This window comes from Malus sylvestris, chromosome 11 (genome assembly GCF_916048215.2).
Source record: "Malus sylvestris chromosome 11, drMalSylv7.2, whole genome shotgun sequence".
Lineage (NCBI taxonomy): Eukaryota > Viridiplantae > Streptophyta > Magnoliopsida > Rosales > Rosaceae > Malus > Malus sylvestris.
The window spans coordinates 3,816,908-3,835,121 of record NC_062270.1 but is presented as its reverse complement, the minus strand read 5'-3'; the positions used below and the strand labels follow the sequence as shown (position 1 = coordinate 3,835,121).

Below are 18,214 nucleotides of genomic sequence, written 5' to 3'. Positions count from 1 at the left end.
TACGAGTTTTTAATATGTGATATGATAACGACCCAAGTCACTAACGGATCTTACAAGAAATTGTTATACCTAATGTCTAGATCTAGAAAATAATATTTTATCGAATTCTTAAAAGGTGACCCGATAATGATCCGATATGTTAACAGATTAACTCGAAATATGTTATTTTCGAGTCAGATTAACGAGATTGTACAATGAATTGCCAAGCTTAGTTGTTATGCTCTCAACCCATGTCTAAAATACACATTGACCTTTTTTTATACAAACAATAGTGAAGGAGGAAGAAATCGAACTTAAAACCTTAAGTGCAAGATGAATATTCATAACCACTTAAGGTACAAGCTTCTTGTCGGTATCATTTTTTTTTTCTGAAACAAACAATATTATCTACACAAAAAGGGGTTGGGAAGTTGGGTAAGTCTCACAATGAACTAGTAATAATGTATATCAAATTCGTCTTTAACAAGAATTGAATCTAAGACCTCTCACGTATAAATAAAGAGTAATACCATTAGATCATAATACAAGCTTTTTGCCATACCCCATTTTAGAGTCAATAAGATAATCAGATAATTAGTGGGAGTTAGGGGCTAATTACGTAAATGCAAACCTTTAAACAAAATTACCAACAAGAGCAACAGAAAGCCGACCCTTTCAGACTAACAGATCAGATGGCCAGCGGTGGTGTGCGGTGCGGGTGGGCCCACCCCTCGTGCAAGTGGCCATTATTTATTCCCCCCTTTATCATTTTTATCCCGTTAATTAATAATTAGCCGAATTAATTTTCCTAATTAAAATTTTCTTAACTAGGTTTTCATCGCTTTAAAATCGCAATTCCGATAACACTTTAGGGTTTTCAATGCCCTTCGAATTTATCGTCCCCCTGCGTCTTCTTCTGGGCTTCTTCAGGCAGTTATTCTAACGGTAAGTTTCCCAATTCCCCAAAATCCCAAATTTAGAATTCGTCGTTTCGTATTAGTAATTTTCTGAATTTCGGTTATACGGAATTTAATTGCTTAACCATTTGGTTCTCTGAATCTGTTTAATTCTTCGTTTATTTAAGTGTGTTTAGATTCATGATCGAAATTTAATTTCAATTTTTTGTATTTGCTAGATTTTGGGTCATGGGTTGGAATTGTAGTTGTTCTTCTTGATCTGATTGAAGGGGTGAGGGAAGAACCTAACTTTTTCTATGTTATGGATTTGGAAAATGAATCTGTGGAAGATATTGTAGTAAACCCACGAACAGTTTCCAATTCTGCTGCTGCTGATGGCGATGGCGACAGTAGTAGTTCGATTAGGAACAATGGGTCATGTGGTAGTGAGATTGGAAATGCAGGAGAGAGTAGAGATAATGATGGTGGCACTGAACAATTAGTGAATTCGAGTCCGCTGGCAGCCAAATCTCCCGGTGGGGGGTCACCTCCAACCGTCAAAGGGCGCGGCTTAAGGAAGTGGAGAAGAATTAAGAGAAATTTTGCCAAGGGTGATAAGGACAATGCAGTTGATGATTCTAGTAAAGTTTTGAAGCGGGGTTTGTCCGGTAATGGAAGCCCAGTTCAGCCGAAGAATTCACCCATTGAGATCAGACATAATACTAGTGAAGGTTCTGTTGGATCCGTGAATATGTTAAGAAATTTGGGAGTTGTCGATGGCTTTGCCATTCCTGGTTCAAGTTCGGATTCTAGATTTGCTGTTGGTACTGCATTTGCTGCTGGTGCAGATTCTGAGAACAGTGAGGATTGGAGTAGCAAGTCTTCGACTGCTGCCAGTGTTCCAAAGCCCAAGTTTGAGCTGCCTGCAGCATTTGGGCATGTGCGGGATAAGAGCAAGATGAAGAGTTCTAGCGGGAAGAGTGTGAGTAATTCAGCTCAAAGGGCTCAACAGGGAAAGACACGAGTCGAAAGTAGTAAGAAGCATAGAGGAGACAGGGGCACAATCGAGAAGGAAAACTCTTATTCAAGCATGGAATCTGACTCAAGAAGCTCCAACTTTGTCTTTATGCAAAGTCCGATTTTGACTAGTAACGGGAAGCAAAGTGGAGGGTCAATGAGTCATGATGAAGAAAACAGTGATGAAGTTCATGCAAGTGAACCACAGTACAGTGAAGAAGCTCAAACTGGTTGTAGCAAAGAGAATGTGGGAGATGTTGAAGATTTTTCTCAGGGTGACTTTCCAACAGACTTGCCGTGGATGGCTAATGGAGGAACAAATAAGAATCATAGGTCCTTGACAGATCAAGATCCACTGGTCGAGTCTATCCTTAATCTCCATTCTGTACAAGAAGCACTTGCTAAAGGTTAGACTGCCTAAAACCCTCAAATTGAAAAATTACAAAATAAAGTTATAGTGTTATTGTTTTGCATTGCTGCTTTCCGGTCATTTATTTCTCAACGTGTTGGTGCTCTAACAAATTTGATGAATCATCATATTGTTCATTGAGAGGTCGCACTTGGTGCGATGGCAAGTGCCTTCGCCCATGAGCGGTAGGTCTCGGGTTCGAGACTTGGGAGCAGCCTCTCCATAAATGGGGGTAAGGCTAGCCGACATTCACCTCTCCCAGACCCTGCGTAAAGCGGGAGCCTTGTGCACTGGGTACGACCTTTTTATCATATTGTTCATTGCCTAATTAGAATTTTTTGTTCAGCTACTTCATTTGATGGTCAGGATAGGGTAGAAACCAGTAGAAATAACTATTAAAACCATAGAAAGACTATTAAAACCATATAAAGATTATTTTGGAAACCCTGATCTCGCAAAACTGTGTTCTGTGCTAAACACATTTCTTTTTCTGTAAAAGTGCAAGTCTCCATTGTTATTACCCATCGACCATTGTTGGATCCAAGTGGTATAGAGGGCATAGATTTAGGAGTTCTGCAAGCAAATCTTTTGGTCATTTTTAGAGTAGTCTGAAGGACCTCTTGACTAGAGTAGTCTGCAGACAGTGTAATCAATGGGTGGGAGAGTCTCCATGACAGCCATATGTTAATCTTCTTTTAAGGTTATACTTTTACTCATGGAAGTTTATTCAATTTTCCGCGTGGTTAGGGGATCTTCGTAAAAAGGGTTTTTGAAATACCTCTCATCTTATGTCCCTCATGCCTATTATATTTGGTGAATATTTCTGGTTGACACATAAGCATTTTGAGAAGCTTGACTTAACTTATTTATATCATCATTGAAGTTATTGTTTTTTATTCTTTTTTATTCTCCGAAGTGGCGGTGTAATGGCACCTACTGTCTCTTTCCTCTTGTATGACGAAGGCTTAGTTCAAGGAAACTAGTATTGTCCTATTTCTTGTCTCGTGTTCCATCCATCTTGGTTATTGCATACTTTATATAAATCTAAAAAAGTCAAAACCTGAATAAGGTATACCTCCAGGATATGTGCTTTCTCGGGGTCTGCATATTGATACTTTGATTAATGGATCATGCTTTGCTTTTCAATGCAGTTTCCGTTGATTTCTTTTCTTAACTTATTGCTGTCTGTGTTTCTTATTAGCGATGGTTTGTTTCCTGCTGAAGCTACTTGTAACTGCTTTGTCTGAAATATGAATTTTGGTTGTGTTTTCCTTTTTTGGGATTTCTGCTATATTGTTATGGCTTCTTTTAGGAAATTAAATTAACGGAGTCTTGTGTGCACATGCAGAGGTTCAGAAATTTGGGGAGATTGGGAAGGAAACTTTGTCAACGGATTCTAATGGTGGTGGTATACCTGCCGATATCTATTCAAGTGATCCGGGAATTAATGAATTGAACTTATCTGACCATTTGGGTTCTGATAAGATTGGACAAACTTCTTCGAATTCCTTGGAATCTCAGGTCTTCAGTTTGAAACAAAATGTGAAGCTTTTGGAAAGCAAACTGGATGAGACAAGAGCTATACTGGAATTGAAGGAATCCAGGGTTGCTGAACTCGAAGATATGATTAACATTGGCAAGTCTGCAAAAGAAGATTCAGGTAGTACCGTAGGTTTAGAGGAGGAAAAAAGTCGAGAGCTAGAAACTGAACTTGACGGTGTGTTTAGGCAAATGATTGAAGCCCAGGTCGAGTTTATTGCTATTAAAAGTTCCACACAGAGGTTGAAGTTTGCTGCAGGTGGCCAAATCGCACTGCTTGATGAGCAAGAAGCAGTAGTTGGAGAACAAGAACAGATGCTGAACAAGCTTGGAGAAGTAGAAATTAGGGCCACAAAGCTAAAGGAACGAACAGAGGAGTTGGGAAAATTATCCGGAGATATTTTAGAGACCGAAGAGGTCTTCACCATCCAGAAGAAATTTTGTAAGATTACTTCATGTCTTTTTATTCAGTTGATATTGCTGGGCTTGGCGATCTTGGTTTTTTTCTCGCAGTCGTCCCATCCAGGGGTGGCTGTACCCACCTGAGTCCGAGAGTAGCAACGCCATTTTGTTCTTGTGTATTCTCAACCTCCTTAGGCAAATATTGGAAGGTCAAGTTTGATCTTTTATCATGTAGAACCTTTTTTTTTTGCTCTCTGTTTTCGTTTTTTGTAACATTGTTGTAATTTTCGCTTTCATAGGAACAGAAGCATCTCAAAATGATTGCTTATAGCGTACTATACTTTTCCATGACTGTAATTTTTGCGTGTTCGATTTGGTTTGGCGGATAGTTTTATGAGTCGAAACTTAAGGACATCGAGTCACTTGTAATCGATTTACCTTGACGATGTTTAAGACGTAATTAAGGTTTTCTCGCACATAGCTTGCAGGTCTCGTGTGTTTGCACAAGCATGTGTTGTTTTATAGCTGTGTAGAACGATCTACTGTCGAAAATTGCTTGCATATCAAACGATCCAGTTGTTTGTAGACGCATTAGTTTTTGTTTTGGTACAGGTAAAATCCATAAAACAAAATAAAGTGGCTGAAATCGAAGGAGAAACCCCACTAACCCAGAGCCATCTCGCTCTTCCTTGTTTAATTTTGTCTGTTGTATTCGTTTTCATAACTAATAAATTACACACCAAGATAAAGAGAGGTTAGTGAACCATGACAAGTGGTTTAATGTAAAAGTGCGAACAGTAGATTCCTAAAGGGAAGATCTAACAGAAGGTTCTGGATTCGATATTTTGTACACTGTGAATCTGCTTGGTGCTCACGAGTATGGTGCAATTCCAAACTTAGCCCCCTTGGGGCCCAAAAGATGTATGACTAGTTTGAATGTGCTTTTAAAATAACTGAAAACGTTTTTGGTAAAAATGTTTTTGATACCAATTATTAGTAAAAATCCAAGTGGATCCTGTAAAGCATTTTAAGTGCTTCTTGCAAGAAGCACATATTCGGTGCTTCTTCCATAAAGCACTTAAGGTACTTTTGAAACTCAAAATCAATTTAACTAAAAGCGCTTTCAGATATTTTATAAACATATCCAAACAAGCCCGTAGATACTTGTGGTTCGTCATGTCTCATTTTTTAGAAAAAAAATGAGGATGAAAGAGTTTAGTGACAATTTTATATCTTCTCACTATTAGTGACAATTTTGAATCCACCAAAAATACACAATAACATTCTCACTATTATTTTCAATACAAGCATTAGCAGAGAAAGAGAATCGAACTCAGGATCTTAGAAATGTGCATGCTCCCCGCAGGATTGGCAAACCAAGCTAGGCAAAGGCAAATGTGGGGTCTCCTTTTGCTTGCATCATTGGGCTCCACCATGGACACCGACTAACGATTCTCCAACTGACACTGGTAGTTGCTGACTAAGATACCATTTACAATTCCTCGACTATCTCACTGAATTCTACATAGAAATTCAAAGTCATGGCAAAGACTTTCTTAGGTTTACTGACCAGCGAAAATTATGTGCTTTTGTGTACAAGATACACATGGTCGTCAAATTTTGTTCATCGAATTTTTGACTAAAAATTTAACAGTAAAAAACTTTATACACTGAAGTATATTAGAAATTTCTTGTTGCTCATAGGCAAATTGAAATTGAAAGAGAAGTAATAGTGATATATAATGCATGTGATAGGTAGTTGCTTGATTAGATTTAGAAATTTTTAAGGACACAAATTCCGTAGTTGGTCTCCATTCTATTGTACTCGCCCTAAGTCTAGTTAGGGCATAGTTTATCGACCATGGCCGCGTCAAATCCAGTGCTACTATTAAGCATCAATTACCTTTCTACCATATTGAGAGGATGGAGCAGTAATGGGTCTTTTATTATTAAGAAAAAAAGATTAACTTTGAACTCCTTTAAAAAATGGTGTCGTTTGCTGAAAAAATATAGTTTTTTCTTTTAGTGATCTTTAACGAGAATCAAGTGATAGAGTTGCACTAGAGAGATGTTGATGTTTAACTTTTGTTAAACTCTTTTGTTTCAACGCAAACAAACCAAGAGAGTACACGTGCCCCTCCTGGCCCTTCATCAAATTCGCCCCTGATGTGCATGAAACAGAATTTTAGCATTAAACAGATTAACTTGTAATTAACAATTAATCCAGAGTTAATGCAATAAGCATATGTGTATGAGTGTATCCTAGTACCAAGGCCATAAAGGCACGAAAGCGTATGGGACAATGGTAGGGTACTGCATGTTTGGCAGTTAAGAAAATGGCATGAGAAAGGTGCCAATGGATATAAAAGTAAAAAATGATTGTCTAGAAAGTTTGAGGTCACGAGAAATTGCCAAGAAAACGGTTGAATCATATCCCTTCTATTTTCTTCTATGCCAAATGCAAAGCATCGATCATTCAATGCAAATGCATTAGGAGTACCACACACAAGTAACTAACTATGAAATTTACCATTTTTTTGCGAGACAAATGTTTATATGTTTTACAATGAATCTAGACAATTAAATTTGACTAAAGTCAGTCCAATCAATGATTTAAATTTACAGTATGTGAACATTTTGTAGCATCATATTTTGCGGGAATGTTTGGCGAGAGAATTTTCAGGGGCGTGATGACATAAAACTTAGGAAATATATACAATGCTATTGTGAAAAATAAAAGTTACCACAAACTACTTTCGTGCACAACACAACTAATATACCAATACCTTTGCAAACTAAATAATGTTATTCTCACACTAATTTTTTCCTTCCATAGTACTCTTGTTAATATTTTACCTTTGATCTTCTTCAATTCATTTGATCCGACGATCAAAAATCGATAAAGGTATTTAAGAAGCAAAAATGAGTGTAAATAGCACCACCCTAGCTGAATCTGGACACTTGACTTAATCTGTTGTCTTATTCTTTTGCTAACCTGGTCACAAGGTGAGAAGAGATGGTAAAAGCTTAAGCTGGAGAGGAATTAAGAATTGTGTGTTTAAAATAACCAATGTTTAAACACCTTTGATGATTTTGCAATTAAATTAGATGATTTGGAAAAAAATCTACATCTCTATCAGTAGTTCAGTACACACGTTTTCAAAACAGACCCCACAAGAAGTTTAGATAGCACCACCCAGAAAAAAAAGTTTGATTCTTGCAAATTGGGTTGATGGAGAAAAGCTCCTACGGGTAGAGAAGTCTCTTGACATTTTTTTTTTCAGAAAAAATGTCTCCTTTGTTTTGTGGCCTCCACTACCTACTTAGTGTTATATGTTATTAGCATTACATCACCAATAAACAAATCATAATCAATTGCAAACATGTACACATAATAAGAAACTTAAGAAAGGAATTGAATTTGACAATAAGCTGGTAAATTTTCTATAAAAATTAGAAAAAATTAGATGTAATATGTTTGAGAGATTCAATACTTTTAAAATAATTATATGCAAGGAAAGATTTCAAATCCGTTTGTTTTTACCTTGATCTTCTATTTTAAATCTTGGCAATATATGTCATGTAATAGTCTAAATAAACAATCTAACCGTATAATAATATCATGTAAATCCCGTAAATTTGATATCACTATGGGGAAAAGAGCACTTACATTTGAGATTTGAGTACCAAAAGGCTTTTGAAACTTAAAACTTAAGGAATCAAACAATTTAACTCTAACAAGAAAATTAATGAAAGAGAAAGTTGGGAAACTAATTTAACCAAAAAGAAACACTGTATATATGCACAAGTCCTGCAGATTCTTTACATCATCTTCCTCCCCAAAGTAAAAACACTAGCTATAGGACCATTTGGAAATTGGAAGTCTCCTTCCACTAAAGCAAAATCCTTGAGAGGACCATATCATCATGCTTTTACATGAAAAGAATTGACCCAAAATGACAATGGCAATGGACCCCACTTTGATCAAACTGGAAAGAGCAGTAGGGTTTCTAAGACTAAAAAACAAAATCTAACTGAACTATCAGATAGCCAGAGACTGAGAGAAGAAGAAAAAAAACCCTCAGCTTCTTCAGCTGGCTGGCTAATTAGAAACTGAATTGTAAGAAGAAGGTGCACATCCAGCTGCCGCAGCCCCACCATACTGATAACCTACACCCTCACCTTGCTGGTCATCCTCCTCCATTGGTGGAAGCTCGTTTAGGTCAAAGTCCAAAACTCTTCTCCCACCACCAACACCTGCAATATTCTGACTGGACTGAGCTTGCAGCTGCTGCTGTAGCTGCACAGGGGGACCCTCCACCACCTGCTGCTGGTGCTGCTCAGTGGGGCCATTCCAGTGGCTCCTCTTGTGACCCCCCAAAGCCTGACCTGTTGGGAAGGTCTTGTTGCAGATTTTGCACTGGTGGTGCTGCTGATGATCTAGTGCTACTCTTTCTGCTTCATCATCATGCACCCTATCTTCACCGGCCGACACGTCAGCGGGTGCAGACTGGTCCTCCATTGATGGGTGGGCCACCGCGATCCCCTTGAGCTTGTTGTGGCTTGACATGTGTCCTCCCAGAGCTTGGTGGCTAGGAAAACACTTCACACAGAGATTGCACTTGTACCTCAGCCTTCCTTCCAAGTCCACCAACTTCATCTTCCTCCTGTTCCTCCTCATCACCGCAATGCTCTCAGAATTCTGACTGTATGACAATTCATCCTCCATATTATTATGATTTCCTATATTTTCCTCCTCCATCAATCCAAGCTTCAAGAAATTCTTCACCGTTGACTTTTCTTGACCAAAACCCCCACCATATTCATCATACCATTTTTTCTCACTCCTCTCCACCTCAGATGGTGATCCCTTCCTCTTGTTTGTGGATCCCACGGTGGCGGTTGCAGTGTACCCATGGCCTCCCTCTCCGTCCTGATTGGCAGTGATCAAGAAATTGCTGTTGGTGGCCTCACACATGGTGTCATCAGCTCCTCCTCCTTCCAATGGATTGGCCTGAGCTAGCAACAAAAGATCATGGACAGCTTCCTTCATCTGCTCTTCATCTTCTTCAACAGTCCTGGGACTTCTCGAATCCAAACCGGAGACGGACTGGTCAGAGTTGGACTCTAGTCCAGTGCTGCCGCTCTTCCTCCCTCTCCTTGCGGTTTGAGACCATTTAGGCAGAGTCTTGGAGAGATCAAGAACCGAACTTTTTGACCCGAAAAACATCTCATCCGAGTCAATCTGACCATCCTGAGCTTTCTTCTCACTCTGATCAGGCCCATCTTCTGACAGAGTGGAGGAAGAGCTGTTTTTGGCGGCCGGAGGCGGCTGAATTCCCCTCCATTCTCTCTCTGGATGCGACCTCATATGCCCAAAAAGTGACTTCATCGACGGAAAATTCTTGCCGCAAACGCAACAAACAGGCTTCATATCGCTGATGCTATTGCTCTTACCTCCAATCCCAACAACACCACCGGCATTCGAGCTTCCAACATCGGAATTATTAGGTTTCGAAATCTTGGGTTTTGATGAAATCATGTTCTTGCGAGACTGATCAAACAATTCTCTGTCAGCTTGAATATGTATTCTCATGTGGCCTCCGAGAGCCTTACCTGAGCTGAAACCCTTGCCGCAGACCTCGCAGAATCTGGTGAATTGAGGCCGCGGAGCAGCGGAGGAGTTTTGCGGGTTTTGGTCTAAAGGTTCCGGCTTTGCAACCTTGAGCTCCAGAAACAGTCCTCCATTGTTGTTCTCCATCTCTTCCCGGCTCGGTTTCTTTGCGGGCGTTGGCTCTTGATAGCGGGCAGCTAGTGGCGGAAACCTAGTTTCTTTGTGTTGGATATCCATATGTGAGAAAAAAAAAACCCAGCTCGGAGATTTAAAGATTGTGTGAAACCGCAACTAGTGAGGGTTAAAAAGATCAAGCTCTCTAGGTTTTCTTTTTTTGGTGCTTGGGGAATATACAAAGAAAGAAAGAAGCTGAACCTAAACAGCAGATATGAGTATGCGGAACCCTACTAGGAGATTGAGAATATATATTTATACATGTATATATAATTATATATGTAAATAAATATATGAAAAAAAGGTATCTTAGCTGAGAAGCAAAATTAGGCTACTTTGATCATAATCTTGTTTTGGGTAATTATAAGTCCTGAAAATCCTGACCTCCCTAAAATCAAGAACGCTAAGAGGGGAAAGAAAACAAGGAAACTCTGTGGCATCCAGCTAATGATGTCATCAGATTACAGCTAAAAAAAGGATTAGATTAGAAAATAGCTAAGGAAAGGAGCACAGAACAAACCCAGAAGAGCTAGAGAGGAGAGAGAGAGAGAGAGAGAGAGAGAGAGAAGGGGAGTGAGAGAGAGAGAGATAGGGAGCTTTCCAAATTCTGCAGCAGTTGGGCAGGCTTTGGTCTTTTAAGTCACCAAATTGTTATTTCTATGAACATAATTAGTTTTATTTTTTCATAATTAATGCTATTATTGTGGGTTTAACTGCTGTTTGCGTGAGTTTTGGTTCGTGGGGAATTGACTGTCAAAGCCTGTTAATCCCTTTTTTTTCAGAATCTCCAAATTCTCATAAAATTTTGAGTCACTGACTGAGAAGAGTGAGAAAATTATCAAAAGTTGAAAACCATAAAGAGAAATGCTAAGTGAATTTTCTTACAACTGTAACTCTTCAAAAATTCTATGTTATCTCATACTTCTGACACAATATTTTTTATAATATTGATATAAAAATTAACGTTAAACTGTATGATGACAGTAGAGTCTCAGTTTGAATAGAATTCCTTAACATTTCTCAACTTTAAAACCTACTTCAATCAAGGAATTAGAATCCATCCATACATAGAACTGTTCAGTGTGAAGCGTGCCACTCTCTTCTATCCCACTACGACTATTTAGGAGCCCCACTTACTACACTAACCATACCTGCCCCAAAGAGTAAGGCTTTTTGAGTTTCCTCCTTTTAATTTCTTTTTTTTTCTTATTTTTATCTTGAATTTAAATTATAATTTTGATTTTCATTCGAAGATACTTCAAGGCCAATCATCCGGAATTTTCTCAATTTTTACAAAAATTTAGGATACAAATCTTTTCTTTGTAATATTCCTCCATCCCAAAAATTAGGTTTGTTTTCTTCTTATTTTCCTTGTATTTCTATGAAATTTGACAATACTTCGATGTGCCTTATACACCAAATTTTTGGTTGTTGCAACATCGATCGTTAAATCTTTAACCAATAATATATCGATTAAAAATCTCGGTACACAAGATATTCCGCAGCATATTAGGATGTTTTTTTCTTTCTATTTGGAATGAAATCCCAACAGGATTTCCTACTCTATCAAGGAGAGGGAAGAAGGGGCAAGAAGCCTAGCAAAGTGGGAACTCTTGGATTAATTAGTTTCAAAATCCGTGCTTATCTCCATCCTTTACGTTAACGCATGTCATAATTATCCCTTTTAATCCTCTTTTATGTGAATCTTCACACCTCATACCACCATTCACCACTCACCACACACACGACCAGAGTCCATTAGTCTCTAACCAAGAAATTAATTACAGGAGCAAATTTTGCAATTTATTTCCTTTTTCCACGCGGTTTCAAACCTTTGAATGGCCTCCATGTTTAGAAAGGGCTAAATTTTATGAGTGTGAGCAAGGATTTTGAATTGGGTCACATCCACAACTTATGATCTTAAACTCTTTACTTAATGCTTTGACGAAGAAAATGTGTCAAGGAAGTTCGTTGCGTTTGACCAGCTTACCCTTCGTTTAATAATAGTTATTTTCACTTAGTTGTACAATGTAAGAGGTTAAGAGCTCTAGTGTTCGATTCACATAGATGTTAAAACGACATATATTTATGATGATTACGATATCGAAGTTGGACTAACTTATTGTGATGATAGTAGTTCCTGCTAAGTGTTCTAATGCTTAATGCTCCAATGCTCTAATGCTCAATTCACATTAGGTATTTAGCAGGAATTCCTGGTAATTGTTCAGCAGCCAAGTGAGGTTCTTTCTAAGTGTACGTGATTATGCATAAATATAACGTTATTTGGTATTTGAGTATTTCTTTCTTAAATATACTCTTAGTGTTAGTTGTAGTGAACAACTCTTTAGAAAAAAAATTAAGAAAGCATTCAAGTTCGTCTACTTTCGATTGAAAAATAGAATACAACAACAACCAAGGTTCTAAAAAACGCTAGGCACTAGTCGGGTGGCGGGTTGGCGCCTAGGCAGATTTAGGTAAATTTCTTGTATATCTTGTAAATGAATGCATATTGACACTTACCAAAAATTATACTTGTATGAAATTCATGGATACGATAATAAAAGAACGATAAAATGCAAAAAGAGTATCCAACAAGTCCAAAATTTAAAAACACATTAAGCATATATGTCATATAACCATAATGAGGAGTATTGTAGGATGACACATGTACAACAAGTTCACAGTTTTAAACCACTTAGACTTAGATATGATTTTTTATTTTATTTTTTTAATTTCATTAAAAAAAAGCTGCCTAGCCCGTATAGTCCGCCTAGGCCGCCTAGAGCCCATCCAATTTTTCCAATCGATTTGCAAGAAAACGCCTCGGCTCACCACTGCCCAGCGTCTAGGCCGTTTTTTGGAACATTGACAACAACAAAGCCTTTTTCCCACTAAGTGGAGTCGGCTATATGAATCCTAGAACGCCATTGCGTTTGGTTCTGTGTCACTTCTTCTATTAGATCCAAGTACTCTAAGTCTTTTCTTAGAGTCTCTTCCAAAGTCTTCCTAGGTCTTCCTCTGCCACTTCGGCCCTGAACCTCTATCCTATAATCGCATCTTCTAACCGAAGTGTCAGTAGGCCTTCGTTTTACATGTCCAAACCACCGTAACCGATTTTCTCTCATCTTTCCTTCAATTTTGGCTACTCTTACTTTACCTCGGATATCCTAATTCCTAATTTTATCCTTTCCCGTGTATTCACACATCCAACAAAGCATTCTCATCTCTGCTACACCCATTTTATGTACGTGTTGATGCTTCACCGCTCAACATTCTGTGTCATAAAGCATTGTTGTCCTTATTGTCGTCGTATTAAATTTTCCATGGAGCTTCAATGGCATACGACGGTCACACAACATGCTGGATGCACTCTTCAACTATATCCATCCAGCTTGTATCCTATGGTTGAGGTCTTCATCCAACTCTCTTCCAAGATAGATCCTAGGTAGCAAAAGCGGTCGCTCTTTGGCACTTCTTAATCTCCAATCCTCACCCCTAACTCATTTGAGCCTCCGTTTGCACTGAACTTGCACTCTATATGCTCTGTCTTTGACTGACTTAGGCGAAAACCTTTAGATTTCAACACTTCTCTCCGAAGGTTAAGCTTCGCATTTACTCATTCCTGAGTCTTATCTATCAACACTATATTGTCAGCGAAAAACATACACCAAGGAATATCATTTTGAATATGTCCCATTAACTCATCCATTACCAATGTAAAAAGGTAAGGAATTAAATATTAGCCATGATGTAACCCTACAGTTATGGGGAAGCTTTCGGTTTGTCCTTCGTGAGTTCTTACGATAGTCCTTACTCTATCATACATATCCTTTATAGCTTGGATATATGTTACTCGTACTCATTTCTTCTCTAAAATCCTCCAAAGAATGTCTCTTGTGATCCTATCATACGGCTTTTCCAAATCTATGAAGACCTTGTGCAAATTTTTTTTCACATCTCTATATCTTTCCATCGATCTTTGTAAGAGATAGATTGACTCCACGGTTGAGTGCCCTAACATGAACCCGAATTGGTTGTCCTAGACCCATGTCTCTTGTCTCAGTCTATGCTCAATTACTCTTTCACAGAGCTTCATTGTATGACTCATTAACTTAATACCCCTATAGTTCATGCAATTTTGTACCTCGCCCTTATTCTTGTAGATAGGCATCAAAGTGCTCTTTCGCCACTCATTTGGCATCTTCTTTGTTTTCAAAATTCTATTGAAAAGATTTGTGAGCCATGCTATACCCATCTCTCCTAAAAAATTCCACACTTCTATCGATATATCATATGGGCCCATTGTTTTCTATGCTTTATCTTTTTCAATGCTACAACCACTTATTCCTTCCTAATTCGGCGGGATTAAAAAATAGAATCACAAAAACAAAAACAAAACAAAAAAAAAAAAATATCATTCTTATGTGTGATTACGCGACCAATCTACTCAATTACTGTACGAGTTCATCTTACATAACAACAGCAGCGCTTGCTTCGTGGATGTTGCCTCGTTTTCTTGTAGTGCCTGTTCAAGTTAATTCAGTTCACATTCAGAAGAACTTTATGGGGAGTTGAAATTTATACATGACTTACCATGCAAAGTGGAAAGAGCAAGTTTATGATGGCCTTTAGTAACAATGAAAATAGCAGCATTTGGTTGTAGTGATTTGCGTACATCTTGTGCTATAAACATTGCATAATTTTCAAATATCCTACCACTAGTATTATGACACGGTATACCAAACCATGTTCTTGACATACTGAAAAATCTCCCCTTCTGTACAGCTATTTAATCTTAACTGTGCTTTCTATGTGATTTATTCAATCCGATTGTCATAAATTTTAGACTGCAGTTCCGGGAATTACTATTGTAACATTGGAATATCAAGAAATATAAAAAATTGTTACTGCAGTAAAATCCTACTAATCCGAAAAGAAGGCAAATTCAACACTTTTTACACACAGCTGCCCCCCTGTCACCCCTTCCGCAGTTCTTTTCCGCAGATGGGGCACGCTGAGGGGCAACCATGGCAAAGAAAAATGAAAACCGAAAAGGAGGTTAAATGCCGGCAACAACGACGACTACTACTAGCCTACTACTACAACAAGGCATACAAGGAGGAAAATGATGCCTACGAAACAAGTTGCCTATGCAACGAACAAGGAGGCTATTGCTGTGTAGGATTGTAGGAAGACTTATATTCCAGCATTTCGGTCCTGTATCTCTCCTTGTCTTTCGTCCCTTTATCCTGATAAACCTGCACGGAAGAAATGGTGTGTTATGATGAAGATTTCACAAAGATTTCCAATATACCGCAAGTTAGAAATGTAGAGAATCAAGACGAAAGGAAATGGAAATAGTAAAAATCCAAGCATGTGAAGCTTCTCCTCGAACCTTAGATCGATACTACCTATGCACGTCACAAAATCATCCAGAACACACATATAAGAGTGACCGGAAATAAAATTGAGTCACCAATTAACCATACCTGTTTCTCAGCCTCTGTGAGATTGTTCCATAGGTACCCAATTTTCTTGCTGATGGCTCTCTCTTGCCCATAGTACAAAGGCTTTAATCTAGCATAATGCTCAGCGAAGAAGAAATTGTAACCGCTCCTGTTTGACTTGGGCCGAGAGGGATCACGTAATGCCAACCTGGATCTCTTTCTGTTCCGTCGAGTAGGCATGTCCGAAAAGCTCTGAGAAACGTATGTAGCTGTAGGAGCATGATACAAGACACCTTTCAGTTCGTCAGAACCCAAGTTGACAGTAACCACATATCCACTGTCAAATTTCCCATCAATGGTTCCCATGATTGAAGAGCCAAGCTGCACTTCTGCACTTTCTGTACATAAGATAGAGAAAGCAGATCCATATTGCAATTAATTCATCACCTTACAGATCAAATAACTAGATGCTATAAATAAGGTCAGAGGATCTAGGAAATAATGATACCGAATTAGAAAGACGAAATTAAAACCCTCATAGCAAGTCATAAAGTTATATGACGGTTTCCCTAATAAAATTTACAATGTGGTCCATCCAGACTTCCTAATGGAAGTTCCTGTGTTGTTTATCTTCTTAATTGCAACTTTCCAAAGATATCTCAAAATTTCTTTATTCAACTATCCAACGTTAAGAAGTTACCGAACTATTTCATACAATTTCTTCTGAGAATTGTCAATTGGAGCTACATTCTATGATTGTAAATAAAAGGTTTTCTGGAAACTCACTGTTTAAAAGAGAAAATATACATATAGTTATATGATTCTACTTCTAGAACTAGTGTCAAAAGTTTGAATGCAATTACTATTAGAACCATAACATTGTGGGTTCGAGATGGAGGTTAAACGTACCCTGACCTGGAAACTGGTTTCTACTCGCACCTTCCTCCATGGTGGCTGACCCATTGAAAAGGTCCTTGCTTACAGGTTCTGGCAAAAAACAGAAACAAGAAAACTATATATTTTTCTAATCGATGAAATCAATGAAATAACACACAGAACCAACACAGATCCATGTCTTCAATTACCAAGCACTGGGATGCTAAAAACTTCTTTATGGAGATAATACGCCTGCTCAAAGTGATACAGCAAAGACAAGTAGTACTTCCGTAAGACAAACGAAGCACTGGTAATTGTTGTTGGGAAATTGAAGGCCACAATCACTTCCTTCCATTTGCGATCTCTAATCACCTGTAGACAGTTGAAGAGAATTTGAAGTTAAATAAAAGCCACAAAATAAAAAGAGGGGACTTTGGAATGCTCCATGAAAAAAAGTTGCACCCTTTCATAAATCTGTAAACCAACAATGGTCTGAGCTGAGAAAACTAATAGACGAATAGTTACAAGTCAACCTAGTTTACACCCAGCCGAGACCCCAGCCCCCATTCAGCATAGCTTGTTTCCAAAAAACAATGAGTGTAGCCTATACCGGGCACACGTGAAAATTCTAATTAGTTAAATAGTGATTAACTGAGTTTAAGATCCATTTTTCAGGCAATAAGTTTAATTTCAGCTTCAAAAGTCTCATGTATAAACAACCATTAAGAAGAAAAATAAACTGAACGAACCTTGTCAAGCCCACCACGAGATGTGACTTCAACAAAAAGGAGATGTAGATCCAGAGACTTTCCTCCGACAGTAGGAATCCTACACAAAGAGCATTAAGCACATGGTCATGGACTTTCTTTTTCTTTTCTCTTTCTTTTCTGTACTCCAAACTAAACCTTCATTGACTCAATGTCTGGATTGCTTATTTTTCCACCATCCCCAACTCAAACTAAGGTAGAGGAGAGCCACCACAGGGGATGGAAATTAGATAATATTGTTCAAATAAACATCTTGAATCCCAAACAATGCAATCCAATTTTTCAGTCATTCGCCATTCAATCAATTCAAACCGAGGAATAGGCGGCATAGTTTTGATTAAAACCAGTCAACTGAAGTTTACAACATGCAAAAACATTGGAAATATATCAAGTGAAGCAATGTAAAGATAAAAACACACCATAAATATACAATTTTCCAATTCTTCCAACATGTTAAGACCCAAAATAGCAAAACAAAAATAACCCAATTCATCAAATACCCCAACAAAACAAAATCTAAGTTGTACGAAAGGGGAACAGAGTGAAATTACATGAATTGATTAATCCAGTCAACTGAGTAGCAACATGCAAATACAATATATATAAATAAACAACACAAGAACATAAATTTCAAATTCTGCCAATATATCAAGACCCCAAACAGCAAAGCAAACACAACCCAATCCACCAAACGACCCAAAATACAAAATCAAAAGCTGTAACAAAAGGTAAAAAACCCAAAATTTACATGAATTTGGTTCTGAACGAATCGTGAAACTCCTTGAGCTTTTCCCAGAAAAGGTCGGAGCTTTGAACGACTTCCTCATACTTTGCTGTGGGTGAAGGATAAGCCTTTGGAGCGGAGGCGGGGGATGAGACAGAAGACCCATTGGCGGAGAGAGAGAGGAGTTGTTGTTGGTGAGCTGAAATGGCTGCAGAGGAAGAAGAAGTCTTCTCCTTTTCTGTAATTTTTGGTGTTGGGACCTCAGACATGTTTAGTCAGAGAGAACAAGAGATGGTAAAGATTGATGGATGGATTAAGATGCTAGGTAAAGATTTTATTTTTGCTATTTCTATCCCTACCAGAAGGTAAC

General features: G+C 38.2%; 3 protein-coding genes across 4 annotated transcripts; 1 reads left to right on the top strand and 2 right to left on the bottom strand.

Annotated features, from left to right (window-relative positions):
* The first annotated feature begins 758 nt into the window (after positions 1–758).
* Positions 759–4,718, top strand: LOC126591272 (WPP domain-interacting protein 2-like). The gene is made up of 3 exons (XM_050256920.1): positions 759–924; positions 1,115–2,299; positions 3,650–4,718. Exons 2-3 carry the CDS (start codon positions 1,198–1,200, stop codon positions 4,384–4,386), a joined length of 1,839 nt encoding a protein of 612 aa, XP_050112877.1. The 5' UTR covers positions 759–924; positions 1,115–1,197; the 3' UTR covers positions 4,387–4,718.
* Positions 4,719–8,016: 3,298 nt separating this feature from the next.
* Positions 8,017–10,622, bottom strand: LOC126591274 (uncharacterized). The gene has a single exon (XM_050256923.1). The coding sequence runs from the start codon at positions 10,091–10,093 to the stop codon at positions 8,345–8,347; it is 1,749 nt and encodes a 582-aa protein (XP_050112880.1). The 5' UTR covers positions 10,094–10,622; the 3' UTR covers positions 8,017–8,344.
* Positions 10,623–14,883: 4,261 nt separating this feature from the next.
* LOC126591281 (high mobility group B protein 10-like) lies at positions 14,884–18,214 on the bottom strand. Of its 2 annotated transcripts, none has more exons than XM_050256932.1 (6): positions 17,869–18,214; positions 17,103–17,181; positions 16,563–16,725; positions 16,393–16,464; positions 15,520–15,875; positions 14,884–15,288 (listed from the first exon to the last, which is right to left on the bottom strand). In XM_050256932.1, exons 1-6 carry the CDS (start codon positions 18,111–18,113, stop codon positions 15,199–15,201), a joined length of 1,005 nt encoding a protein of 334 aa, XP_050112889.1. In that variant the 5' UTR covers positions 18,114–18,214; the 3' UTR covers positions 14,884–15,198. The 2 variants fall into 2 exon arrangements, with proteins under 2 accessions (XP_050112889.1, XP_050112888.1); XM_050256931.1 differs by having other exon boundaries at positions 16,387–16,464; positions 17,869–18,213.

Coding starts and splice junctions, on each gene's coding strand:
- LOC126591272 (XM_050256920.1), top strand. CDS start 1,198: ATGGATTTGGAAAATGAATCTGTGGAAGATATTGTAGTAAACCCACGA. Junction 2,300..3,649: donor ACAAGAAGCACTTGCTAAAG/GTTAGACTGCCT, acceptor GTGCACATGCAG/AGGTTCAGAAATTTGGGGAG.
- LOC126591274 (XM_050256923.1), bottom strand. CDS start 10,093: ATGGATATCCAACACAAAGAAACTAGGTTTCCGCCACTAGCTGCCCGC.
- LOC126591281 (XM_050256931.1), bottom strand. CDS start 18,113: ATGTCTGAGGTCCCAACACCAAAAATTACAGAAAAGGAGAAGACTTCT. Junction 15,876..16,386: donor AAACCAGTTTCCAGGTCAGG/GTACGTTTAACC, acceptor TCTTATGTACAG/AAAGTGCAGAAGTGCAGCTT. Junction 15,289..15,519: donor TCACAGAGGCTGAGAAACAG/GTATGGTTAATT, acceptor TCTTCCGTGCAG/GTTTATCAGGATAAAGGGAC.